The sequence below is a fragment of the Somniosus microcephalus genome, chromosome 13, assembly GCF_052327205.1.
Source record: "Somniosus microcephalus isolate GS21.2 chromosome 13, FLI_Smic_1.0, whole genome shotgun sequence".
NCBI lineage: Eukaryota > Metazoa > Chordata > Chondrichthyes > Squaliformes > Somniosidae > Somniosus > Somniosus microcephalus.
This window is the reverse complement of record NC_140999.1, coordinates 146453620-146480601: the sequence shown is the minus strand read 5'-3', so window position 1 is coordinate 146480601 and position 26982 is coordinate 146453620. Positions and strand designations below refer to the sequence as shown.

The window sequence follows — 26982 nt, the reverse complement described above, 5'->3', positions numbered from 1 at the left end:
ATTTAATTGGTCTGCCATTTCTTTGTTCCCCATTATAAATTCCCCTGATTCTGACTGCAAGGGACCTACGCTGGACTTCACCAATCTTTTTCCCTTCACATATCTATAAAAGCTTTTACAGTCAGTTTTTATGTAATGTGGGAAAAGCAGCAGCCAATTTGTGCACAGCATGGTCCCACAAACAGCAATATGATAATGACCAGATAATCTGTTTTTGTTATGTTGGTTGAGGGATAAATATTGGCCAGGACACCAGGGATAACTCCCTGCTCTTCTTCGAAATGCCATGGGATCTTTTACGTCCACCTGAGAAAGCAGACGAGGTCTCGATTTTAACGTCTCATCTGAAAGACAGCACTTCCAACAGTACAGCACTCCCTCAGCACTGCACTGGATTGTCAGCCTAGCTTTATGTTGTTGTAGCTAATTTGGGGCTACGTGGACCAGGTGATATTCTAGGTCGACACAATCCCAACAGAAGCCTTTGGAGTCAAATAAAACTCTGACCACGAGTGAATGGCAAAGTAAAAGAATGCTTTATTGCAGAGCTCTGGGAGAAGCAGCTATACACCCGGTGTGCAATCGCCACACTTCTCATTTTACACACACAAAGCCCCTGCCTATATACAGGGGTCAAAACAAATTACCTCATATTACTAATCACCGCGATACCCCGTGACATCTATAATGGTTACCTATTTTAAGCAAGCGATGGACCCTAGGTCTAAAACCTTTTTCGGGACCTTTAACCGCAGACAGGAGAAGCAGAAGTCCAACCTATTTTCCGTCGCAAGGTGACCACAATCGTTCAATAACAAAACTGCAGCTGGCATTATCTCATCCCAGCCTACGTGCGAGTTCAGGGGGCCCCTTTGTCAACCAGTTTAATGTCAAGTATCCCGACAGTCTTTGCAAAGTCCTTAGTACTGAAATTCTCCTTAACAATCCCTCCTTTTGGTCCTGGATCACGATCTTCTTGGTCCAGCTGACCATCAATCTTCTTTCTTCACAGTGTTGTTCCTACAACCACTGACTCATCCGAGGGAAGGCAGTTGGTTCAGGTTGGTCCTCCTTGTCCTTTTCCATAAGCGATAGTTCATCCGCCTGAATCACACTGACTGGCATTACCGGTGTCATTGCCATTTTGCAACAAGCTCTCACTATAGTTAGCAGACAGCATATTGCAACACATATCGCAACGATGATAGCCAATGCATGCGTTATCCAGGAACCCCATCCTGTTAGTCCTAGCCACTCCAACCATCCTTCTCCCGGATTGGTATGTACTCTCTTCACTTCATCCTTCATGTGGTTTACTAAGTTTGTGATATTTTCCGCACTATCAGGGATATAAGTACAGCACTCACTTCCTATCAAGACACAGGTTCCTCCTTGTGCCGCAAGGAGGTAATCTAAGGCCATTCGATCTTGGAGGGTTACTGTTCTAATGGCTACCATTTCAGTACTCATTTCTGTTAAAGCTTCCCCAGTAACATTGGCAACTACCTCTATTAGCCTTGCCAACCTCCTTGTTTCATCCATTAAGTTCATTATTCCATAGGGAGGGTTTATTACACCAAAAAATCTCTGATAAGCTCCTAGCTCTCTTTTAATCCGGTATTTCTTAAATTCGTGGTGTTCCCCAATCTCATTCAAGAGGTGAATGTAGGGTACTACATAACCTAAGTAACACGAACCCGTCCAATTCCGGGGTAACCATGGATAGGCTCGGTGACCACATATAAAATATGTACCATTATAGGCTTTTAGACTATCTAGCCCAGGACTTGGGTTATTTGGATCCTGCTCTTGATTGAATGTGCTGGGTCCCGTTAGGATAACGGACTCCGTGTACCCCGGCCGGGGGGGAATCAGAATCCTATTTGCCTGGGACGTCCCGTTCGGCCCGGTGGTACAGTTAATGATCTTATAGCAGCTACTGCTTCCTACCGGGACCCCACCTTTCTCTAGGTTACGCATAATACACACTCCCGTACGTGGGTTTCCCATTCCACTGGTATTTGTTAGTACCAGATAAGGGGGGTTTACACTGGTATTATAGGATGTATAATACCATCCCTCAAACTCGGTCATTTCATAACCCGCCGTCCTGAGGGCGGAACAATTCATTCCGTAAAAGGGTTCCGTCGGATTGCACCCCTGGTGGCAGTACGGTTTCCGACTGCCTCCTCACACGGTACGTTAGTTTGGTTCTGGTGGTGCATCCATATCAGCATTTGAGTAACATTAAAGGCCACCGGACGAAGGGGTATTCCACCCCTACTATGTAACGGGATGTGGATACAGACCCAACAGCTGGACTGCTCCCTTTTCTTAGCATACTCGTAGGACATATAAACAAAGGTATTTACGTGTAAATTACGCTTACACCGCGGTCTGCCCCGGGTTACCGTAACAATGCATATTATCGCAACTAAACATATTACGGTCTTCATTTTCAATTTTAAGTAAGGACTGCCTGTCTGAAACTGGCTTATGGTTTCTCTGGCCCTCCCGATAACACTCTTGTAACAACGCGTTAAGATAAAAGCACACAAGCACAACCGATGCAATAAGCCACGAAATAAATGCCCACACAGGCAAACAGATCAAAGTATCAGGCATTAATCAGCTGATGTTGACCTGGAAAATAATACAAGGGTGTATTATTAGTAACTTCTATGCACACCCCTTCTGAGGTAGATTAAGGCTTAAAACTTAAAATGGGTGTTGGATGTCAGCAGGTCAGAACGATCCAAACACCATAACAGATCTCGCATAATCGCAGTCACCTTTCCAAGGCCGAGTACGAGTTCTGTAACCCCGAAGCGTAATCCTTATGCCTTAACCAAACAGTATCAATTCTCAATCTGCGTTGTACGCCCCTACAGATTGAGTCCTTAACACAATAACTTAACAACTTTAATCTTAATTTTATGCTGGTTACATTCATTTAGTCAGTCTTTTCTTTCGTGGTTACACTCTCCCCGGTAGTCTCCGTCTCAGGAGGCTCCAGGGATGACTTTGGCTCATATATCTTTCCCCGATTCCTGCATGGCCTTAGCCAGCGCATTTTTTAGTGTTCGGTTCATTCTTTCTACCATCCCCGAGCTCTGGGGATGGTAGGGTATATGAAACTTTTGCTTAATTCCCATTAACTGGCACATATGTTTGACCACACCTCCTGTGAAGTGGGTCCCTTGATCCGAATCTATCTGGAGCGGCATTCCCCAACGTGGGATTACCTCCTCCGCCAAGATTCGAGCGACTGTAGTGGCCGTACAATTTCTGGTGGGAAAGGCCTCCACCCATCTTGTGAATTGATCAATGATTACCAAGCAATACGTCTTACCCTTTGACATGGGTAGGGGCCCCGTAAAATCAATTTGCAAGTGCTCCCATGGCCCTCGGGGCCTGGGTTGGTGTCCTAATCTAATCTTAACCGGTCTTCCTGGGTTATGCTGAGCGCACACGATGCATCGTTGACAATACTTAGCAATGTCCCGCCCCATACCCTTCCACCACCACTCCTTACCTAAAGTCTGTTGCATCGCCTCCTTTCCAGAGTGGCTTAATCCATGGTGTATTTCGAGTAGGGTATTCTGTATACACTCGGGGGCCATTACCTTGTTATTTATTCGCCATACTCCGTCTGCTGTTGGTCTGGCTCCTTGTTCTTTCCATCTTTGCCTTTCACTAGGTAATATATCCTCGTGTAGCTCAGCGATACTAATTTCATTTCCTGGGCTATCTACACTGGCTACAGGTTCCTCGGGTTCCCATCCTAAGGCTAACTCCGCGGATTGTTTCGCTATCTGCTTTCCTTCCTTCCGTTCTAGGTTTGCTTCTTTCCGTTCCAAGATCAGGGCTGCCTGAGCTGCCCTGTCAGCTGCCTGGTTGCCCATATAACCCGTCCATTCTGGACTGTCTCTGGCTGGTTCTTTTTGGTGTGCTTTAATCTTTATTACTGCGACCTGTTTAGGCTTATTACTCGCTTCCAGGAGGGCTTCGATTCTTTCCTGATGTCTTATGGGGGTTCCTCCGGTAGTTACAAATCCCCGTCTGCCCCATGCAGTCATGTAGTCATGGACTACACCGAACGCATATCGGCTATCTGTATATATATTTACAATTTTATTCTCGGACTCTTCTAGTGCTACTGTCAGAGCCACTAATTCTGCTACTTGGGCTGACAAGCCTCCTTCAAGTCTCCCCGATCGTACAGTTCTCATCTGACTATTTACTACAGCCCAGCCCGTACGAGGCTGTCCGTCTATATATTTTCGGGACCCGTCCACGTACAGGGTCTCTTCAGCCCCTGGTAACGGAGTGTCTTTTATCTTGTCTCCCTCTAAGTCAGCATCTACATCTCCACAATCATGGGAAATACCCGACCCCAATACTCCTTCAACGGTTTTGGTTGCTTACAGTCTCTAATAAAGTGTCCTACCTTACCACAATTGTGGCAAGCGCCTTTCGGTTTTGTCCCTGACCCGACATTGTCGGATTGGACTGCACTTACTCTCTCCTTCTTCACTTGCACCTCTTCCTTCTCCCTAGTCTGTAATCCGTCAACGCCACATGCCCATTCAACTATCTCATCATATACTCTGGTAGTCAGTACTCCTAGTTTTAGGATTGCCTGATGGGGGGGGGGGGACAGCCCATCTTTAAATGCCTGGATAAAGGCTGGGTCTGTTCTCACCGCGTTTGGCTGTCCAGAGGATTCTCCGTAGACGGCGAACAATCGTTCCCCGTATTCTGAAGAGCCCTCTCCTTTCTTTTGTTTACACAACGTTATTTTATTCCAATTTGTGGGGGCCTCTCCTAACACCCCTTGTACTGCTATTTTGTATAACTGGAAGGCGGGAGTCATTTCTTCCTTATTCATTTTTAGTGGGCATTGATTCACCCATCTTCCGTTGCGGTAGTCTGTGTTGGCATTGCCAGCGCCTTGGTTTTCAGGTACCAACCGCCATCTGTCCACGGGGCATGCTGCCTGCACTAATTGGTGTACGTCCCTAAGGTGGAGGGAATGACCCTGCCAAACTGAATCCAGCTCCGCCCAAAATTTAGTGTTAGAACTCCGGGTCTGTAGTTTTCCCAGACGGCTCATAACGGCTTCCTTTTCACCTGGGGTAAATGCTTTCCAATCTGCTCTTCCCCTATTAGCAACCACTAGGTCATTCAGTGGGTCTTGCCTTGTCACCGGTGCTACATTATAAACTGGGGGTGCGCTGGGGTTGGTATATGGGGGCAGAGCTTCTTCTCTCCCTGTCTCTCCCCAGGTTTGTCGGTTATATTCTCTCAGCCATTGTTGTTGTCCTTCATTAACTCCTTTGAGGACTTCTATTTGCTTTTTACATCCCTCACACTCTGTTCGGAGGTTATCTATCTGAAGTTGTTTTCCCTTAAGACTCACCGCTGCCTTTTCTGCCTGTTCTATCAATCCTGCCAATTGATGAACCAACAGTACTCCTGCTTTTTTAGTTCTTCCCTTTTTCTGTGTGTCCCACCATGACCGCTGTCGGTCCAAACCTTTGGATACGTCCCACCCGTCTTCCTGCATTCTTTCAATAAGGGTACATCTATCCATCATAAAAGTATCGATGAGGGAGCCCGGGGGCCCCCGCTTCAGATCCTTACTCGACATTATGTCCCTTGGTCACTATCTTCGGCCCCCCGATTCTGAGAACACAAATACCTTTCTCTCGGGGTCCGTCACGTGTAGGTAAAGGTTGGTCCGGCTCCTTTACCTCTCCTCTCTTCCAGTTCTCCTCCTAGGCTATACCTGGTTTCCCTGGAATCTCCAGTTCTCCTCCCAGGCTATACCTAGTTTCCCTGGAATTACAAGAAATAATGCAGTCTTACGGTTGTTAGTATCCTAGCACAATTTTACATATGCCATCTCACCTCTCTTTTGTTCTTTTAGATCACTCGAGCGTGTGTCCGCTTGATCAGGGCGGCCAGTCACTCGGTGACCCTGCTCGCAGCGCCAATTGTTGTAGCTAATTTGGGGCTACGTGGACCAGGTGATATTCTAGGTCGACACAATCCCAACAGAAGCCTTTGGAGTCAAATAAAACTCTGACCACGAGTGAATGGCAAAGTAAAAGAATGCTTTATTGCAGAGCTCTGGGAGAAGCAGCTATACACCCGGTGTGCAATCGCCACACTTCTCATTTTACACACACAAAGCCCCTGCCTATATACAGGGGTCAAAACAAATTACCTCATATTACTAATCACCGCGATACCCCGTGACATCTATAATGGTTACCTATTTTAAGCAAGCGATGGACCCTAGGTCTAAAACCTTTTTCGGGACCTTTAACCGCAGACAGGAGAAGCAGAAGTCCAACCTATTTTCCGTCGCAAGGTGACCACAATCGTTCAATAACAAAACTGCAGCTGGCATTATCTCATCCCAGCCTACGTGCGAGTTCAGGGGGCCCCTCTGTCAACCAGTTTAATGTCAAGTATCCCGACAGTCTTTGCAAAGTCCTTAGTACTGAAATTCTCCTTAACAATGTGCTCAAGTCCCTGGAGTGGGACTTAAACCCACAACCATTGCTGACTCAGAGGCGAGTGTGCTACCAACTGAGCCACAGTTGACACTCCATATCTCATCTCATGTGCCATCATATCTCATTACATGGAGTTTGTGATGACACAAAGCAATTGTGATTCAAGACACACATCAGAGAAAAGAAACACACTTTAAAAAAAGCATGAAAACTAAACATAAAATATAATTTCAGTTCTAAGTCTGCCCTGAGAACATGCTAAAACAACATCACTATTTCAGCAGAGAAAGGATCTCACAGTAGGGCTCCTCAGGTTGATCTTTCCTGAGTAACCACTGTGTCTTCAGTTATACTTGAACCACACTTGATGTACTGTAGCTTCCAACATAACTCAAAAAATAGGTCTTCCTAGCAGTAAAACTGTTTTTAGCTGTCATCACCTTGCAGTATGTAAAGGCCATTACTAAATCTTAACACATGATTCATCTATAGCTCAAAAAACAGTTGATTACTTAATGAAGATCTCACCTTAAAAAATCTTTGGTCACCTGAAGAGTCACTCAAGGAATGCATCACCCAAAGGGATCAAGATTTCTCCTTCAATATCCCTCATTCAGAGCTATATGGAAGAAGGCTTGGTACAGAATATGCTATCAATGCTGTGCAGTTTGCTTTACACCAGCTTCATAATGACTTAATGTCTTTGCTTCAGAGTATGCAAGTAAGCTAGACACAGTCGAGCAATCTGGTGATTGCACTGGTTCACAACCACTCTCCCTCCTCCCTGCAGCTCAGTGTGCCACCAATCCAGTCCCCTGGGATTCCTCTTGCCAGCCTGCAATCTGGAGGCAGTCCCTTTTCCTACCATTGTTGATAGAATTTACATAGAACTTTACATCAAAATTACAGCACAGAAATAGGCCATTCGGCTCAACTGGTCTGTGCTGATGTTTATGCTCCACACGAGCCTCCTCCCACTCTGCTTTATCTAACCCTATCAGCATAACCTTCTATTCCTTTCTCCCTCATGTGCTCACTTAACTTCCCCTTAAATACATCTATGCTATTTGCTTCAACCACTCCACATGGCAGCAAGTTCCACATTCTAATGTGATTTGCCACTACAATCAGAGCACAATGCTGTGGCCCTTCTTGCAGTGAATCAACTTATAAATGTAGCAATTTCTAATCTAATAACTATTTACACCTAAAAACTAATGCTGGAGTTAATTACTATTTTCTAGATAAAGAGTGAAGTATGATTTATGTAATAATTTGTAGAACTCGATAAATAAAAATCATATCTCTTAATTTCTTCATTCATTCCATACTTCATTCTTACTTGTTACCATTTCATATATTTAGAAGGCCAAGCTGCGAGGTGGTCATGTGTTCAGCTTTTTTTTGTCTCTTATGTTCGGGCACAAGTAATGCTCTTTTATTCTCTGGATTCTGATTTCTTTTTTCTTACTTTCTGTATATGGAAGATAGCTTGCCTTGTAACAAATAATTTGAAGAAACGGACTATTTCCAGTCATATTTGGTATCAAACTCTTGGCCTTAGACCACTGGCAGCTTCAGGGAATTCTATATTCCTTGGGTTAGCCATTTAAAAAAAGAATTCAGCCAATGTAAGGTAGAGCTGAACCCCCCACCCCCGCAACTCCCCACCTCTTCCTAGTACAGTAATAACATTACTAAAATTCAAGACGTAGGCTAATTGAAGATATAAAGTTAAAGATGGTGACATGTAGATGCTTCCCTGAATAGATTTAAAATGTATTGTCATCCAGCAACAAGAAGCAATGTTCCACCATCTCCTCTTTTGAAGCTCCCGTTCTCGTCCTAGAGCATCGGCTGGTAATGCTAAAGGGGATTGTTTTTATATTTTAAATTATAACCTTGGAATTTTAAAATTCCAATTTCCTTTTTGGGAATGACTGAGCACCTTATGGAAGATCTCAACACACTCACAAGGCTCCAACAGCAGCAGAGAAGGAGAAACTCCACTGTATGAATTATATTACAAGAGCTCCTTCTGGGATCTGAATTTGTAGGGACTGTCTAAAATTGGTAGGAAAATAAAAGCCCTGATTTCAATCAAACCACTCAGCTAGCCAGGTCCCTGACCCAACCAACCCTTCAGCCAGTTTCACCCTGACTGTCGGCCACCCAGCTTGTGGGCCCAACCAAACAGCCAGCCAGCCAGGTCCCAGATTCCAACCACGTACCGGCTAGTCAGCCAGGTGCCGAGCCTGACCAACCACCAAGCAGACCCCAAACTCTGGATGATCATCAGCTAACTGCGAGTCCCAGATTGGAAAGACTCCGCATCTCGCTTATCCACTGACTCTCTCCCAAGGTCATGCCAGCTGGCTACACATTCGAATGCAACACCCACCCTACCGTCCGAGGCAGAGATTTAACTTATCTTGACTTGTCTCCTTCAATACCTCCTCCTCACCCTATAGTACCCCCTAATTTTTCCTTCAAAGTCCTTGTTATATACTGCCTTCCCCAAGTCCCCTAGCAAGTTTGTTACCAGAACCTCTTACCTGCTATCTTTACTTACTCTCTGCACTGAGCATCTTCTCATCCTCTGTGATTTCAACCTTCATTTAAATTCCCTTTGCACCTCTTTCGTGATTTCTCTGCACTTCTGTCCTTACTCAACCTCACCCTAAACATAAACTCCCCATCCGCACCCATAACCATTCTTTAAACCTTGCCATCACATGAGGCCTTGCAAACCATTACACCTCCAAGGTTTTAATTATTCAAAATGCCATCACTGATCATGTCCTAGTTTTGCTCAACATCCATGTTACCCTACCCACCTCCAACCCTTCTGCCAGGCCTCTCAATTCCTGAAAAAAACTCCCTCTTCAACATGATGTCCACCTCTCAGCTTCCTCTTCTCTGGCCTTTCACCTGACAGGGCATCTCTGCCACTGTTGGCCTGCTCAGCAACTCCCTTGCTATAGAAACAAAGATACAAAATTCTGGAGATGTGCAGCAGGTAAGGCAGCATCTATTGAGTGAATACATCAATGTTTCAGTACAGGACCTTTCCTCAGTGAATCCCTTGCTCTGCTTATGACAGCTTCATCCCGCCAAGTCTTTCACTGTCTCATAATCACATCAATCCCCTGGTACAATTCTCACCTTTGCACCTTTGAGGGGGGAATTTTAACCCATAAGGACGGGTGGGTTGGGGGTGGGTGGGAAGTAAAAATGTGTTAAATCTCAAACCTGACCCCAACCTGTCCATTTCCAGTTTTAACAGAGGCAGGTAGGGGAGAGGATGACAAATCCGCACTCAGGAGGTGGGTCGGTCAGTAAAAGCTATTAAGGAGGCTGCATGCCTCCAATTTAACAGGTTTTTAATTTTTAAACCATGGAAGATGTGTTTCCCAGGGCTCATGAAACCTGTCAGGTAAAAGGAGGCAGGAAGTGCCAGATCCATGAGGTAAGTGCATTTACAACACTACTTGTGGGCTAGGAGGAGCAGGCGTGAATCCCCACCCAACAAGCTTATCTCTTTCCAGACCCCATAATTGGATGCCACAACTTCCGACTTCCTCCAACACCACCCCACGATCCCTGACTCCTCTCACCACTCCCCTGCAATCTCTGAATGCTCCAACCGCTCCCCCATCTCCGACTCCCCCCGAGATCTCCAAAATCCCCCCCATCTATGATTTCCATTCAGCCGGTGGTTATCCTCCACACGAGCCTCCTCCAACCCCTCTTCATCTGACTCTATCAGCATAACCTTCTATTCCTTTCTCCATCATGTGTGTATCAAGCTTCCCCATAAATGTATCCAAGCTATTCGCCTCAACTACTCCTTGCTGTAGCGAGTTCCACATTCTAACCACTCTCTGGGTAAAGAGGTTCTCCTGAATTCCCCATTGGATTTATCAGTGACTCATCTTATATTTATGGTACCTAGTTCTGGTCTCCCCACAAGCGGAAGCATCTTCTCTACATCTACCCTTACAAACCCTTTCATAATCTTACAGACCTCTATCAGGTCACTCCTCAGCCTTCTCTTTTCTAAAGAAAAGAGCCCCAGCCTGTTCAGCCTTTCACCTCATCCAAAGCTCCATCGCCATATCTCTGGTGGCGGCGGACCTGCAAGGAACGAGACGGCGGCGGTGACTATAAGAAGCGGCGAGGCTCAAGTAGGCCTCAGAGCGGCGGTGGACCTGCGAGGAGCGAGGTGGCGGCGGTGACTAAAAGAAGTGGCGAGGCTCAGGTAGGCATCAGAGCGGCGGCGGCGGCGGACATGCGAAGAGCGAGGCGGCAGTGGTGATAAAAGCAGCGGTGAGGCTCAGGTAGGCTTACCAATCTCCGAGCTCTGATCTCAGAGGGAGGGAGAGAAGTAAAAAATAATCGAAGTGTGACGTCACCAGAAAGCAGGTAAGTGATTGGTTGGTGAGTATTTCTCTCTTTTTTTAAACTTAAACTCTGTGGTTTATAGTTTCTAAGCTCTCTGTGGTGTAGCGGGGAATGTTAGTAAACCAGGGCCCTTAAGTATCTCATTTAACTATAGTGTAATTGGTGGGATTACATAAGAACATAAGAACATAAGAAATAGGAGCAGGAGTAGGCCAATCGGCCCCTTGAGGCTGCTCCGCCATTCAATAAGATCATGGCTGATCTGATCCTAACTGCCAATCTACTATCACAGAACCATCTCCTGAATCTAACAGAATTAGACACACGAAATAGGAGCAGGAGCAGGCTACACGGCCCCTGGGCCTGCTCCGCTACCCACAGGGCCATGTCCGATCCGAACCTAGACTCATGTCCAAATTCCTGCCTGCTCCCCGTAACCCTTAATTCCCTTTACTTCTAGGAAACTATCTATTTCTGTTTTAAATTTATGTAATGATGTAGCTTCTACAGCTTTTTGGGGCAGCATATTCCATGGACCTACCACCCTCTGAATGAAGTAGTTCCTCCTCATCTCAGTTTTGAAAGAGCGGCCCCTTATTCTAAGACTATGCCCCCTAGTTCTAGTTTCACCCATCATCAGGAACATCCTCCCCGCATCCACCCGATCCAACCCCTTCACAATCTTATATGTTTCAATAAGATTGCCTCTCATTCTTCTGAACTCCAATGAGTAGAGTCCCAATCTACTCAACCTCTCCTCATATGTCCATCCCCTCATCCCCGGGATTAACCAAGTGAACATTCTTTGTACTGACTCGAGAGCAAGTATGTCTTTTCTTAAGTATGGACACCAAAACTCTATGCAGTATTCCAGGTGCGGTCTCACCAATACCTTGTACAACTGAAGCAATACCTCCCTATTTTTATATTCTATCCCCCTAGCAATGAAAGCCAACATTCCGTTGGCCTTCTTAATCACTTGCTGCACCTGCATACTAACCTTTTGAGTTTCGTGCACCAGGACCCCCAGATCCCTTTGTACTTCAGTACTTTCCAGTTTCTTGCCATTAAGATAATAACTTGCTCTACGATTTTTCCTGCCAAAGTGCATAACCTCACACTTTCCAGTATTGTATTCCATCTGCCAAATCTCTGCCCACTTACTTAGCCTGCCTATGTCCCCTTGCAGGTTTTTTATGTCCTCCTCACTCACTACTTTCCCTCCCACCTTAGTATCATCTGCAAACTTTGATATGTTACACTCGGTCCCCTCCTCCAAATCGTTAATATAGATTGTAAAGAGTTGGGGACCCAGCACTGACCCCTGCAGAACACCACTAGTTACTGATTGCCAGTCTGAAAATGAACCATTTATCCCAACTCTCTGCCTTCTGTTAGATAGCCAATCCTCTATCCATGCCAGAATATTACCCCCAATCCCGTGATTTTTTATCTTAAGCAATAATCTTTTGTGCGGCACCTTGTCAAATGCCTTTTGGAAGTCTAAATACACTGCGTCCACTGGTTCCCCTTTATCCACCCTATATGTTACTTCCTCAAAGAACTCCAGCAAATTTGTCAAACATGACTTCCCCTTCATAAAACCATGCTGACTTTGCCCTATTAAATTATGATTATCCAAATGTCCTGTTACTGTCTCCTTAATAATGGACTCCAAAATTTTACCTACCACAGATGTTAGGCTAACTGGTCTATAGTTTCCAGCCTTCTGTCTACTGCCCTTTTTAAATAAGGGTGTTACATTAGCAGTTTTCCAGTCTGCCGGGACCTTTGCTGAGTCCAGGGAGTTTTGGAAAATTATTACCAATGCATCCACAATCCCTACCGTCACTTCCCCCAAGACCCTAGGATGTAATCCATCAGGTCCCGGTGATTTATCCACCTTGAGTCCCATTATTTTACCGAGTACCACTTCCTTAGTGATTTTGATCGTGTTTAGCTCCTCCCCCCCATAGCCCCCTGTTTGTCCAGTGTTGGGATATTCTTTGTGTCCTCTACTGTAAAGACTGATACAAAATATTAATTCAGTGTTTTGCCATCTCCATATTTCCCACCATTAATTTCCCGGTCTCATCCTCTAAGGGACCAACATTTACTTTAGCCACCCTTTTTCTTTTTATATAACTATAAAAACTCTTACTATCTGTTTTTATATTTTTTGCTAATTTACTTTCATAATCTATCTTCCCTTTCTTAATCAATCTTTTTGTTATTTTTTGCTGTCTTTTAAAGTTTTCCCAATCCTCTATCCTCCCACTAGATTTGGCTACCTTATATGCCCTTGTTTTTAGTCGAATACTATCCTTAATTTCTTTACTTAGCCACGGATGGCTGTCTTTTCTTTTACACCCTTTTCTTCTCAGTGGAATATATATTTTTTGGAAGTTGTAAAATAACTCCTTAAATGTACACCACTGATCATGTATCGTCTTACCCTTTAATCTATTTTCCCAATCCACGCTACTCAATTCCGCTCTCATACCTTCATAGTCTCCTTTATTCAAGCTTAGCACACTTGTTTGAGATCCAACCTTCTCACTCTCTAATTGAATATGGAATTCAACCATGTTATGGTCACTCATTCCAAGGGGATCCTTTACTAGGACATTTTTAATTAATCCTGTCTCGTTACACAGGACCAGATCTAAGGTTGCTTGCCCCCTGGTCGGTTCAGTTACATACTGCTCAAGAAACCCGTCCCTAATACACTCAATGAACTCATCCTCAAGGCAGCCCTGCCCAATTTGATTTGTCCAATTAATATGATAGTTAAAATCCCCCATAATTATAGATGTTCCCTTATTTCAAGCCTCAACTATTTCCTGATTGACACTCCATCCAACAGAGTTGCAACTGTTCAGAGGCCTATAGACTACGCCCACGAGTGTTTTTTTCCCCTTATTATTCCTTACCTCCACCCAAACTGTTTCATTATCCTGATCCTTTGACCCAATATCATTTCTCTGTATTACAGTGATTCCTTCCTTTATTAACATAGCCACCCCACCTCCCCTTCCTTCCTGCCTGTCCTTCCTGATCGTTAAATAACCTGGTATGTTTAATTCCCAGGCATTGTCACCCTGCAGCCATGTTTCTGTAATGGCCACAAGATCATACCCATATGTAGTTATTTGTGCCATTAACTCGTCTATTTTGTTACGAATGCTACGTGCATTCAGATAGAGAACTTTAAAATATGTTTTGTGACACTTAGTTCCTGCTTTTTCCCTTTTTATTACTTTACCTTTTACTCCGTACCTTCTGCCCCTTCCTGACATGCTCTGTTTTTTAATTTCCCCACTGCTACCTAAGTCTATGACCTTCTCTGTTGTCATTTTTATTATTTGCTCTCTAGGAACCTCCCCCGCATTAGTTAGTTTAAAGCCCTCTCTACAGCCCTAGTTATATGATCCGCCAGGACTCTAGTCCCAGCACTGGCCAAGTGAAGCCTGTCCCAACGGAACAGCTCCCTCCTGCCCCAGTACTGGTGCCAGTGTCCCAGGAAGCAAAACCCATTTCTCCCACACCAGTCTTTGAGCCATGCATTTAACTCTCTAATTTTATTTGTCCGAGCCAAATTCGCTCGCGGCTCAGGTAATAATCCAGAGATTATTACCCTTGAGGTTCTGTTTTTTAATTTGACCCCTAGCTGCTCATACTCCTTTAACAGAACCGGCTTCCTAGTCCTATCTACGTCGTTTGTACCAACATGGACCATGACAACTGGATCCACCCCCTCCCACTGCAAGTTTCTTTCCAGCCCAGAGGAGATGTCCTTAACCCTGGCACCGGGTAGGCAACACAGCCTTCGGGACTCTCGCTCTCAGCTGCAGAGGTTGCTCATCCTCCCTGCAGTCCCTGCTCCTGTCCCCACAGGGAGTAAGAACCTTGAACCTGTTGGACAAGAGCAAGGGCTGCGGCTCCTCCAGCTATACCTCCCGGATCCCCGTACCTGCCTCACTCATAGTCACACCGTCCTGTCCCTGACCATGGGCTACATCTGAATTAATTAACTTCATAGGTGTGACCACCTCCTGATACACAGAGCCCAGGTACTTCTGCCCATCCCTGATGTGTTGCAGTGTCTGAAGCTCAGACTCCCACTCATCAACACGGAGCTGGAGTTCCTGTAGCAGCAGACACTTGTTACAGACGTAATCACCATGAGCCTCAATGGGGTTCACCGGCTCCCACATCTCGCAACAGTAACACATCACCTGCTCCATTCTATGTAATTAATTAAATTTATTATTGTTAATTATGGACACCCTCTGCCCGATTTTAGATGATAGTATCCCCTTTAATTAATTGGGTTTAAATTAAATCAATCCCTCTGGTTACACCAGTTAAATGGTTTACCAACAGTCACTCTGCACCAGAAAGACCTTATTAACTACAACCCACAGAGTTAAAGTTTGAAAAGAGCACCTAACACCCCACTTACCCTAACTCACACTTACCCAAACGCACAGCTCTCTTTGATGACTCGCACTCAGTGCTTGCTCGCACTAGGACTGGTCTTTTTATACTGTTTGTTTGTTTACAACCAAATGAGTCACCCCTGCTGATTGGTTAGCAAACTGGTTTCCACTGCCTGCTGTGCCAATTTACTCCTACTGCAGTGTAACCTTGTTTTACTCTTCTTAAACCAACAGAATCCCAAATATTTAACTTTTCCCCTTTACTTAAACTGCTTAAGTAATCTTATCAAGAATGATTTAAAGAGAAATAACAATTAAAGAACTCTCACACTTACCCAAACTCACAGCACTCTTTGATGACTCGCACTCAGTGCTTGCTTGCACTAGGACTGGTCTTTTTATACTGTTTGTTTGTTTACAGCCAAATGAGTCACCCCTGCTGATTGGTTAGAAAACTGGTTTCCACTGCCTGCTGTGCCAATTTACTCCTACTGCAGTGTAACCTTGTTTTACTCTTCTTAAACCAACCGAATCCCAAATATTTAACTTTTCCCCTTTACTTAAACTGCTTAAGTAATCTTATCAAGAATGATTTAAAGAGAAATAACAATTAAAGAACTCTCACACTTACCCAAACTGACAGCACTCTTTGATGACTCGCACTCAGTGCCTGCTCACACTAGGACTGGTCTTTTTATAATGTTTGTTTGTTTACAGCCAAATGAGTCACCCCTGCTGATTGGTTAGAAAACTGGTTTCCACTGCCTGCTGTGCCAATTTACTCCTACTGCAGTGTAACCTTGTTTCACTCTTCTTAAACCAACAGGATCCCAAATATTTAACTTTTCCCCTTTACTTAAACTGCTTAAGTAATCTTATCAAGAATGATTTAAAGAGAAATAACAATTAAAGAACTCTCACACTTACCCAAACTCACAGCACTCTTTGATGACTCACACTCAGTGCTTGCTCGCACTAGGACTGGTCTTTTTATATTGTTTGTTTGTTTACAGCCAAATGAGTCACCCCTGCTGATTGGTTAGAAAACTGGTTTCCACTGCCTGCTGTGCCAATTTACTCCTACTGCAGTGTAACCTTGTTTTACTCTTCTTAAACCAACAGAATCCCAAATATTTAACTTTTCCCCTTTACTTAAACTGCTTAAGTAATCTTATCAGGAATGATTTAAAGAGAAATAACAATTAAAGAACTCACACACTTACCCAAACTCACAGCACTCTTTGATGACTCGCACTCACACTTGATTTGATTTAATTTAATTTGAATTAATTAAAGGGTAAGACATGGCAGGAGAGCTCAGCCCCGTGGTATGCTCCTCCTGCACTATGTGTTGAGGAACCAACTAGAGATCAGGCCATCTTAGAATGGGTATTATGTAATGAGAAAGGATTAATTAGCAATCTTGTTGTGCGAGGCCCCTTGGGTCGGAGCGATCATAATATGATAGAATTCTTCATTAAGATGGAGAGTGAAGTAGTTGACTCAGAGACTAGGGTCCTGAATTTAAATAAAGGAAACTATGATGGTATGAGGTGTGAGTTGGATAGGATTGATTGGGGAATGTCACTCAAAGGGTTGATGGTGGATAGGCAATGGCAAGCATTCAAAGACCGCAAGGAAGAACTACAGAATTTGTTCATCCCAGTTTGGCATAAAAATAAAAGAAAGAAGGTGACTCAACCGTGGCTAACAAGGGAAATTAGGGATACCATAAGACCCAGGGAGAGGACATATAAATTGGCCAGAAAAAGCAGTAAACCTGAGGATTGGGAGCAGTTTAGGATTCAACAAAGGAGGATAAAGGGATTAATTAAGAAGGGGGAACTAGAGTATGAGAGTAAGCTTGCAGGGAACATAAAAACTGACTGTAAAAGCTTTTATAGATATGTGAAGAGAAAAAGATTGGTGAAGTCAAGCGTAGGTCCCTTGCAGTCAGAATCAGGGGAATTTATAATGGGGAACAAAGAAATGGCAGACCAATTAAATACATATTTTGGTTCTGTCTTCACAAAGGAGGACACAAATAACCTCCCAAAGTTGTCAGGGAACATTGGGTCTGATGAAAGGGAGGAACTGAAAGAAATCAGTATTTGTAGGGAAATTGTGTTAGGGAAATTGACGGGATTGAAGGCCGATAAATCCCCAGGGCCTGATAATCTACATCCTAGGGTACTTAAGGAAGTGGCCCTAGAAATAGTAGATGCATTGCTGATCATCTTCCAAACATTCGATAGAATCTGGAACAGTACCCATGGATTGGAGGGTAGCTAATGTTACCCCACTATTCAAAAAAGGTGGTAGAGAGAAAATGGGGAATTACAGACTGTTAAGCCTGACATCGGTAGTGGGGAAAATGCTAGAGTCCATTATAAAAGATGTAATAGCAGAGCACTTGGAAAACAGTGACAGGATTGGACAAAGTCAACATGGATTTACAAAAGGTAAATCGTGCTTGACTATTCTGCTGGAATTTTTTGAGGATGTAACTGGTAAAATAGATAAGGGAGAACCAGTGGATGTGGTGTATTTGGACTTTCAAAAGGCTTTCGATAACAGGTAACACCATTTCCCTATAAGAGATTAACGTGTAAAGTTAAGGCACATGGGATTGGGGGCAAGGTATTGACTTGGATAGAGAACTGGTTGGCAGGCAGAAAGCAAAGAGTTGGAATAAACGGGTCTTTTTCCGAGTGGCAGGCAGTGACTAGTGGGGTACCGCAGGGATTGGTCCTTGGACCCCAGCTATTCACAATATATATTAATGATCTAGACGAGGGAACTAGATGTAATATCTCCAAGTTTGCGGACGACACAAAGCTGGGTGGGCGTGTGTGCTATGAGGAGGATGCCGAGAAACTCCAGTATGATTTTGACAGGTCGGGTGATTGGGCAGAAGCATGGCAGATGCAATATAACATGGATAAATGCGAGGTTATGCACTTTGGTGTCAAAAACAGGAAGGCAGATTATTACCTGAATGTCAATAGATTGGGAGAAGGGGAAGTGCAACGAGACCTGGGTGTCCTTGAGCACCAGTCGCTGAAGGTAGGCATGCAGGTGCAGCAGGCGGTTAAGAAGGCAAATGGTATGTTGGCCTTCACAGCGAGAGGGTTTGAGTGCAGGAACAAGGATGTCTTGCTGCAGTTGTACAGGGCCTTGGTGAGACCACATCTTGAGTATTGTGTGCAGTTTTGGTCGCCTTATCTGAGGATGGATGTTCTTGCCATGGAGGGAGTGCAGCGAAGATTCACCAGGCTGATAACTGGGATGGCAGGAATGACGTATGAGGAGAGATTGGGTCGATTGGGCTGATACTCGTTGGAGTTTAGAAAAATGAGAGGGGATCTCATTGAAACTTATAAAATTCTGACAGGACTGCACAGACTAGATGTAGGAAGGATGTTCCCAATGGTCAGGGAGTCCAGAACCAGGGGTCACAGTCTGAGGATAAGGGGTAAGCCATTTAGGACAGAGATGAGGAGGAATTTCTTCACCCAGAGAGTGGTGAACCTGTGGAATTCTCTACCACAGGAGGCAGTAGAGGCCAATTCATTAAATATATTCAAGAAGGTGTTGGATATATTTTTTAAGGCTAAAAGGATCAAGGGATATGGGGAGAAAGCAGGGACAGGGTACTGAATTTGGATGATTAGCCATGATCTCATTGAATGGCGGAGCAGGCTCGAGGGGCCGAATGGCCTACTCCTGTTCCTATCTTCTATATTTGCACCCCATTAACACCCCCCATGGGAGGTGCAAATGAAGGGAATTTTGCCCCCTTAATCTCATTCCATATGGATTCTGTATCCGTCTTAATGTAAATGATGAGCCTTTTTTCTACTGCCTTTATGCTATTCCATATATTAGTAGAGCTAACCCACACGGCACCCCCTTTTTCCTTCTCTATCCTTTCTAAATACATTATTTCCTGCAATATTTAACTGCCAGTCTGTTTCTTTATTAAGCCATGTTTCAGTTATCCCTACTACCTCTGGCTCCTTGCTATGAATTATTGCCTCCAGTTCCCCCATTTTGTTATGGATACTGTGCACATTGCTGTACAGCCAATTTAATTTGTTTATATTAACCGTTCTCCTCACTTCATTTTTAACTGTCATTTTATACTTATATTCTATGGCCTAGAAATTGGCTATTGGTAAAAATCTGTCGGTGCCACCATGTTAACAGCCACTGAAAATGGTGACGCTGGCAGGACCTGTAAATTGGCACTGGTGGCTAATTAACATTCGCCCAACGCTAAACTTACAGTGCAACGTCATTCTGGTGATGTTCATACCAGCAGGAGGCCCAATGTAGCATAGCTGTAGTGCCATTGCAGCAAGAACAGCCTGCTCTTAAAGCAAGGCTGTCATTTCAGAAAGCAGTTCAGTCCCTTAAAGGGGAACTGCCTTCTGAAATGAAAAAAATAGAAATCATGTAAAAATAGGCAGTTTTGAGCCCTTACATCTCAACTGCCTTCTGAAAAAAAATTAACATTAAAGAGAATTCCCAAATGGGAGGCTTCAGCTCTTAAATCTGAATTGCCTACCGCATCTAAAAAAAATGCCAAAAGTACTTTAGCATTAAAACAAATGGCTCAACAAGCCAGGGAAGAGGTACCCAGGGTCTTGCACACAGCACTCCAGCATTGTGCAGAGGGTCAACACTGCAAGAGAGGTCTTCTACTCACAGGGGCCAGGAGGCCCTCCAGAAAGAACAATATGGGACCACATCACCGAGCCCATCACTGCCAGCAGTGTCACCCCCACCACCTGGCTCCTGTGCCCAAAGAAGCTTCATGACTTCAGACCATATATTTTCAAAAGCTGTCTCCTACCAACTGCACCACCAGCCTCACACACTTCTCAATGCATGACTTCACCCCCCCTCCAATCACTCATCTGCCAACAATCTGTACCAAACATAAGGCACGCTTCTGCTCTGATGTCACTTTTTCAGATTCAGAATTATTTTTCCAGATTTGACCCTGCATTTGTTTAACAGTCGCTTCTCACCTGTGCTTTAAGTGGAGGGTGGAACTTGCGCTCACCATGCACCTGCGTTCCTGACCGAGTGGGTTTCCTGCCATCAGGCTCATTATAATAAATTCCTCAGCATCCCAACATTGCCTTAATTGGAAGGTGCATCTCAGCAGAGAGAAGGAATTTGCTGCTCAGGATTTGATAGCCTGCAGGAGGGTAACTGTTACATCCGTGTATCTTAATGTTCTGTCCTTCAATAATCAGACAAAGACTGCAGGGAACGATCAACAGGTGTTTACTGAATGAGGGTTCAAACTGCAACTGACTGTACAGATCACTATTCAGGGTTTCTATACAGGTGTGGTCACTGCTGGTACTACAGGATACAGGAGCTGTAAAAAGTAGTTCTCCCCCTTAAAGGTACATACATTACAATTCCTCCCCTTTTAGATTAACAGTACCATAACACTCATTTAACAATTAAATATCAACTAATTACAATTAACACTTTTAACATGCAACATTAACTGAAAATAGTCTATTTATAAATTCAGTCTTTGGGGAGGCTTCCTGATTCTTTCTGGATAACGCCTTTCCCGAGTGTCTCACTCTTGGTGTGGAGGCGATTCTAACACCCTGTCGTCAGTTGATTCATCAGCTTCCAATGCTATTGTTTCTGAGGTAGATGCGACCTGTACGTCGGGTTCCTCACCTGGTACGTATGGCCGAGACATGGGGTTGACTCGTTCCTGTAACTCTAGGATCTGGTCAGCATGGCATCTCACAATGTTCTCCCCAACATCCACTGTGTACATTAGTGGCCCCTGCCGTGTGCATATCGTTCCTGGTTGCCATTTCTCTGTTCGGTAGTCGCGGGCCAAGACTGGTTGCCCTACATTGAAGCTCCTTGTCGGCTTCTCATGGATGTGCTGGAATTGCTTACTCTCAACATCTCTTCGTACATTTGGTCTGAGCAAATCCAGACAAGATCTCAACCTTCGGTTAAAGAACATCATGGCCGGGGCCTGGTTGGTGACTGCATGTGTCGCATTTCTGTAGGCTAACAGGCCTTATGCTGCAGTGGAATGTCGTCATCGCACATGGCCTTTAGTGCTTTTTTAAAGGTTTGTACGAACCTCTCAGCCAATCCATTTGTGGCTGGATGATACGGGACGGATGTGTAATGCCTTACCCCATTCCTTTTCATAAATCTTCGAAACTCTTTGGACACAAACTGTGGTCCGTTATCAGAGCAAATCTGCTCTGGCAAGCCGTTCCTGGCAAAAATGGTCCGTAGGACTGCAATAGTTTTCTCCGTGGTGGTGGAGGACATTTTGATCACCTCAGGCCATTTTGAGTGCGCATCCACGGCTGTAAAAAATATTGGCCTAGAAATTCGGTTGGTAGCGCCGGCGCTGAGCGCCTAAAGAGACCTAGCATTGGGGCGATACCCTATGTTGGGGCGGTCGCTATGAAGATAGCGACAACTCAGATATTGACTATACATTTAACGCCTGCGCTAAGTGCTTGCGTGCGCTCGCGAGCGCAAGCAGATCATGACGTCATTTCAGTGTGCAACGCCTTTTAGGAGTGCCTGAGCGCATATTGGGTGGCGCCCGGAGCCTTAACGCCTAGCGCTATTAGTGACAGTTCGAGGGAGGGCTAGCAGGCCCTTCTCGGAGTAGGGGGGCGCTATTTAAAGGGGACAGCTCTAGTGCAGAAGCTTCAGCCACTTGGCCTGCTCATTGCGATCGTTGCTGGAGAGAGTTGGCGAGCTACTGTGGAGCAGAGTTTTGGGAATTTAGCTTTAGAGTACTTGGGACCTTCAAACCTGTCCGAAGCACTTGCAGCACTACACCTAAAAGCCTTTTGACCAACTGGCATCGGAATGGGAGCTGCTTTGGAGGGCGACGGCCTCATGGCCCAACACTGTGAAGGGGCAGAGAGACGGCGGGAGAGAGGGCCGGGATTGGCCAGAAGGAGGAGGGGCAATGGAGGTCGGCCAATCCGACGGGATGCTGCGAGGGTCTTTAGGCAGCAGGTGTCAAGCCTTGACATGTCGGAGGAGCAGTGTTTGCGAAGGCTCCGATTCTGGAGGGACATTGTTACTGATCTGTGCCACCTGCTTGGTCAGGATCTGCAGCCGCGTGAACGGTGCAGAACCTTTCTGTCCGTGTTCGCTAAACTGACTGATGGCCTCAATTTTTATGCCAACGGATCCTTTCAGTCAGCCATTGGGGACATTGCGACTATCGCTCAGGTTACAGTCCACTGTTGCATCCGGCAAGTTACAGATGCCCTTTATAGGCGAAGGCGTCAATTCATGACCTTCCCTCTGACCCTGCACAAGCAGGCGGAGCGCGCGCAGGGCATCGCTTCTATTGCGGACTTCCCCATGTTGCAGGGGGCGACTGACAGCACACACGTGGCTTTGAGGGCGCCATGCCAGCATCCTTAGGACTTCCGCAACCGCAAGGGGTTCCACTCCCTCAGCGTGCAGCTGGTCTATGACCACCGCCAAATCATCATGGCAGTCACCGCGCATTTCCCAGGGTGCAGCCACGATGCCTTTATCCTGCGGTTGACCTCAGTTTGTAACCTTTTTGAGGGGCTGGCTCGAACACGAGGCTGGCTTACTGGGGACAAGGGCTATCCTCTCTGCCCATGGCTGATGACAACACTCCGTGTGGCCGACACCCCAGCAGAAGAGCTGATCAGCAGCGGCCATCAGGCGACCAGGCACAGTAAACAGCACACTATTGGTGTTCTCAAAAAGCATTTCCGATGTCTGGAACATTCGGGGGGATTCCTGCAGTACTCGCCAGAGCAAGTGGGACACATCGTCTTCGTCTGCTGCATGCTCCACAACTTGGCGAATCGACACACCCAGCCAATTCCACCTGTCCCTCAACGACCAGCAGAGCAGGCGGAGGAGGAGGAGGATGAGGAGGAGGAGGAGGAGGAAGAGCAGGCGGAGGAGGAGGAGGAGGAGGAGGAAGATGGAAGGGCTCCTGAAAGTGGAAGGGCCATACATCAGAGGCTCATCAGGACTACTTTCGAGACCCCTGTGGCGGAATGATGAGAGTCTTAACTCCTGCGCACTTTGGATGTTTGACGGCCTCTGAATGCCAGCATCACTGAAAGTAGTCACGTGCACCATGCCACACTGAAACTTCTGTTTATTGTCACAAAAGTCTTTCATTACAGCAAAACAACGTAATGTCAACAGAAACCATAAGTAACAAAATAACTGTGAACTCTTCGGCAAAGCCACAAAACTCAACAAACCTTCTGCAAATATAACAACAGGTGATGGTGTCCTTGAATTTGGACAAAGAAACGTCTCAGCACCTCCCTCTACAACTGCCCCCTTGAGGGAGAACGACTTCTCTTTCACGCCCGGCCCCTTCCCTCCCTGCTGCTCCTACGTAATTGGACCCCAGTGGCGGGCTCAAGGCTGGGGGATGCCTGCTGACTGTGTGGAAGCGCAGAAGCCACTGAGGGACGGCCTGGCCGACCTCTGGGCTTGGAGGGTGCGGACGCAGGATGCTTGATGTGACCATGGCTGGAAGCAGTGTGCCCTGCAGGTGGTGGCAGCTGCACTGCAGACGTACCAGCGCTGGCATGTGCAATGGTCTCCTGCTGAGAGAGGACACCTGCACCATGGTCGGACGACACACTGGCTATCTGAGGGGAGCGGCTCGGCTCATCCACCACAATCTCATGCTCCACTGATTCCTGGCCTTGTATGGGACTGGAAGGGCCCGGGGTGATCCTAACTGATGCAGAGAGGGTGGCTGTAGTGAGAGATCGCGTTGCCTCAATCTGGGTGTGGAGGAGCCCAGCAAGTAACTGCGTGGCAACAGTGAGGACCTGTGTGCCAGGTGCCAGTGCTTCGGAGGAGCCCTGGACAGTTCTTCACATTGCTTCAGACAAGGCAGGTGCCGACCGCTCCACTGCCTCGGACAAGCCCTGGACAGACCTTTCCAGGGATTGTCCGAAGCCCTGAACAGCCCTTTCCATAGCGGCCTCAAAGCCCTGGACAGTCCTCTCCATTGTTGGGCCGAAGCCCTGGATAGTCCTGTCCATTGTTGCCCCAAAGCCCTGGAGAGTCCTGTCCATTGTTGCCCCGAAGCCCTGGAGAGTCCTGTCCATTGTTGCCCCAAAGCCCTGGAAAGTCCTCTTCATTGTTGCCCCGAAGTCCAACATACTCTTAGCCAATGAATCTATTGACTCAGGCATCTTCTCCACTGCAGCCATCAGCTCCGTGTGTCTGAGCCGGGCCTGTTTGCTTAATTCAACCAGGCGACGCACCTCCTCTGCACTCTGTGCAGCAGTCATCACTACCTGCCTTGCCCTCCGGGGAGACGGTGGCCGAACTTGCCTATCCCCCTTGCGTTGCTGCATGCCGCTTGTTCCGGCAACTGGTTCATCCTCAGAGCTGCCCCCCCTCCCCTCTAGGGGACTACTATCCCCAGTCTGTAGATGTGTCCGCTCCCCGGATTTTGCAACGGCTGGTCCGGATTCCTCCTGCTCCTCGCCTCCGGTGGCACTGGCACTGGCAGCTTCAGCGCGTTGAGCCCGAGTTGGTGCTGATTCATCTGAAAGCAGGGAGGTGGAAGAGTGGCTTTAGCAAAAGGACAGGTTTGCGGAAAGGCATGCCAGATTGCGGCAAGGCTCTGACATGGCTGCACACTGAGGAAGCATGCTGGCGGGGGGACCAAGTGGAAGGCAACAGGTGAAAAACGTGAGAGTCTTACCCTCGCTGTCGGAAATGGGGTCGGCAGATGCAGTGGTCACAGGACCAGACAGACGTCCTCCAAGAATCTGGTGCACTCTCTCCTCCAGATCCGTGAGAGTGACCACTTGTGGAGGTCTGCCAGCGGTTCGATGCTGCTCCTTTTGGATCGTCGCCAGCTTGGACTGCAGGGGAAAGAAGGGGAAGTTCTGTAACATGATGCCTTGAGAGATCATCTCATGCCTCCCATGATGCAAGAGCCCTTACATGAGGCCTTGAGAGATCATCTCATGCCCCCCATGGTGCAAGAGCCCTTACATGATGCCTTGAGACATCATCGCATGCCCCCCATGGTGAAGGAGCCCTTACATGAGGCCTTGAGAAATCATCGCATGCACCCCATGCTGAAAGAGCCCTTACATGAGGCCTTGAGACATCTGTCCATGTGTGTGCCCAGAAAGGGCCATGGGTGCTTGCTAACAGATGGCCACTGGGGCATCATGGCAACAGGGTGCCCGAAGTCAGCTGCAGATGGAGGGAATCAGAAGTTTGCTAAACCATCACTCAACCTAACGATCCGTGTCAGGTCGTTGAATTTCTTCCTGCACTGAACAGGGGTCCTGGTCGCCATGCTGCTGGAGTTGACCCTCAAAGCAACCTCCCTCCAAGATCATCGGGAAGCCTTCTGATTCGTCCTCTTGCCATTGTCCGGATACAGGACATCTCGACAGCGCTCAACTGCAGCCACCAACTGGTCCAGAGCCTCAGTGCTGAAGCGCTCTGCTCTCTGTCTAACCTTCTCCATGCTCAACAAGTTTCTAATGCCAGAGAAGGGTGAGCGCCGAATCTGAGGCCTACAGGGCGTTGGGTGTGGAAGCTCAGGCTGACTGACCCACCCCTTTAAGAGTCGGCCGGCGCCTGGAAGTCTCGCGGTTTCCCGTAATTGAGATCACCTGCGCAGCGCCCGTCCGCGTCGATATTGAGTAGCGCCTGAACATTTGCGCCTTAGGAGCACCGTGCAACGGCTGAATTAGTGCCTCAATCCCCTTTGGGGGCGATGCAACCCAATATCTCGCCAGGCAGCGATAAGTTTCGTCTAGCTATAAACTTTGCGCACCGCCAGTTCTAGCGCCTGGAGCGGGGCTATACCCAATTTCTAGGCCATTGAGTCCATGAATGGACCAGCAAAATCAATATGCACCCGTTGCCATGGAGAGGAGCGCCACTCCCATGGGTGTAGAGGGGCATGTGGTGGTGCATTTTGGATCTTCTGGCATCCTGAGCAGCTCTTTGTCAGGTCCTCAATTTGCTGATCGATCCCCGGCCACCACACATAAGCCCTAGCAAGGCTTTTCATTTTCACCCCTCCCAGATGACCTTCGTGAAGCTCATTGAGCACTCTCTCCCTTAACTTGGGTGGAATTACCACTCGGGATCCACACATCAAGGTCCCCTGGCATACTGACAGCTGTTCTCTTCTGGATGAGAATGCTGGCAAAAGTGAGTCGCCATGTGCTGGCCATCCCTTCACATTCAAATCATATACCCGAGACAGTGTCGGGTCATTTCGGGTCTCCTCCTCTATACCAGCATTAGTTACTGGCAAGCATTCAATTATAGTCGAATGAAATATTTCGACAGGATCCACTGCTGGTGCTTCCTCCGCAGTAGGCAGTGGCAGGCGTGATAGCCCATCAGTGTTTCCATGCTGTTTCGTGCCCTTATACTCGATTTCATATTGGTGCGCCCCTAGAAAAAGGGACCATCTTTGTAGCCGTTGCGCAGTCATCACCGGAACGATCTTCTTTGGATTAAAGATGGAGACAAGTGGTTGATGGTTAATCAGCAAGGTGAACTTCTGCCCGTGC

General features: G+C 46.5%; 2 protein-coding genes across 3 annotated transcripts; both read right to left on the bottom strand.

Annotated features, from left to right (window-relative positions):
* Window positions 1-513: 513 nt before the first annotated feature.
* Window positions 514-6460, bottom strand: LOC147108644 (uncharacterized). Of its 2 annotated transcripts, none has more exons than XR_015080618.1 (2): window positions 5914-6460; window positions 514-2643 (listed from the first exon to the last, which is right to left on the bottom strand). XR_015080618.1 is itself a non-coding variant. In XM_086005338.1 (2 exons), the coding sequence occupies exons 1-2, from the start codon at window positions 4077-4079 to the stop codon at window positions 2618-2620; spliced, it is 570 nt and encodes a 189-aa protein (XP_085861464.1). In that variant the 5' UTR covers window positions 4080-4171; the 3' UTR covers window positions 514-2617. The 2 variants fall into 2 exon arrangements, 1 of the variants encoding a protein (XP_085861464.1); XM_086005338.1 differs by lacking the exon at window positions 5914-6460 and adding an exon at window positions 3536-4171.
* On the bottom strand, window positions 4182-5915 carry LOC147108645 (uncharacterized). The gene is made up of 2 exons (XM_086005337.1): window positions 5833-5915; window positions 4182-5791 (listed from the first exon to the last, which is right to left on the bottom strand). The coding sequence occupies exon 2, from the start codon at window positions 5651-5653 to the stop codon at window positions 4364-4366; it is 1290 nt and encodes a 429-aa protein (XP_085861463.1). The 5' UTR covers window positions 5654-5791; window positions 5833-5915; the 3' UTR covers window positions 4182-4363.
* Window positions 6461-26982: the final 20522 nt, after the last annotated feature.

What these genes read in the sequence shown, in the direction of transcription:
- LOC147108644 (XM_086005338.1), bottom strand. Translation starts at nt 4,079, where the DNA reads ATGACTGCATGGGGCAGACGGGGATTTGTAACTACCGGAGGAACCCCC. An exon ending in GGCGATGCAACAGACTTTAG is followed by an intron (nt 2,644 to 3,535) that starts GTAAGGAGTGGT and finishes ATTATTTTCCAG; the next exon opens with GTCAACATCAGCTGATTAAT.
- LOC147108645 (XM_086005337.1), bottom strand. Translation starts at nt 5,653, where the DNA reads ATGTCGAGTAAGGATCTGAAGCGGGGGCCCCCGGGCTCCCTCATCGAT.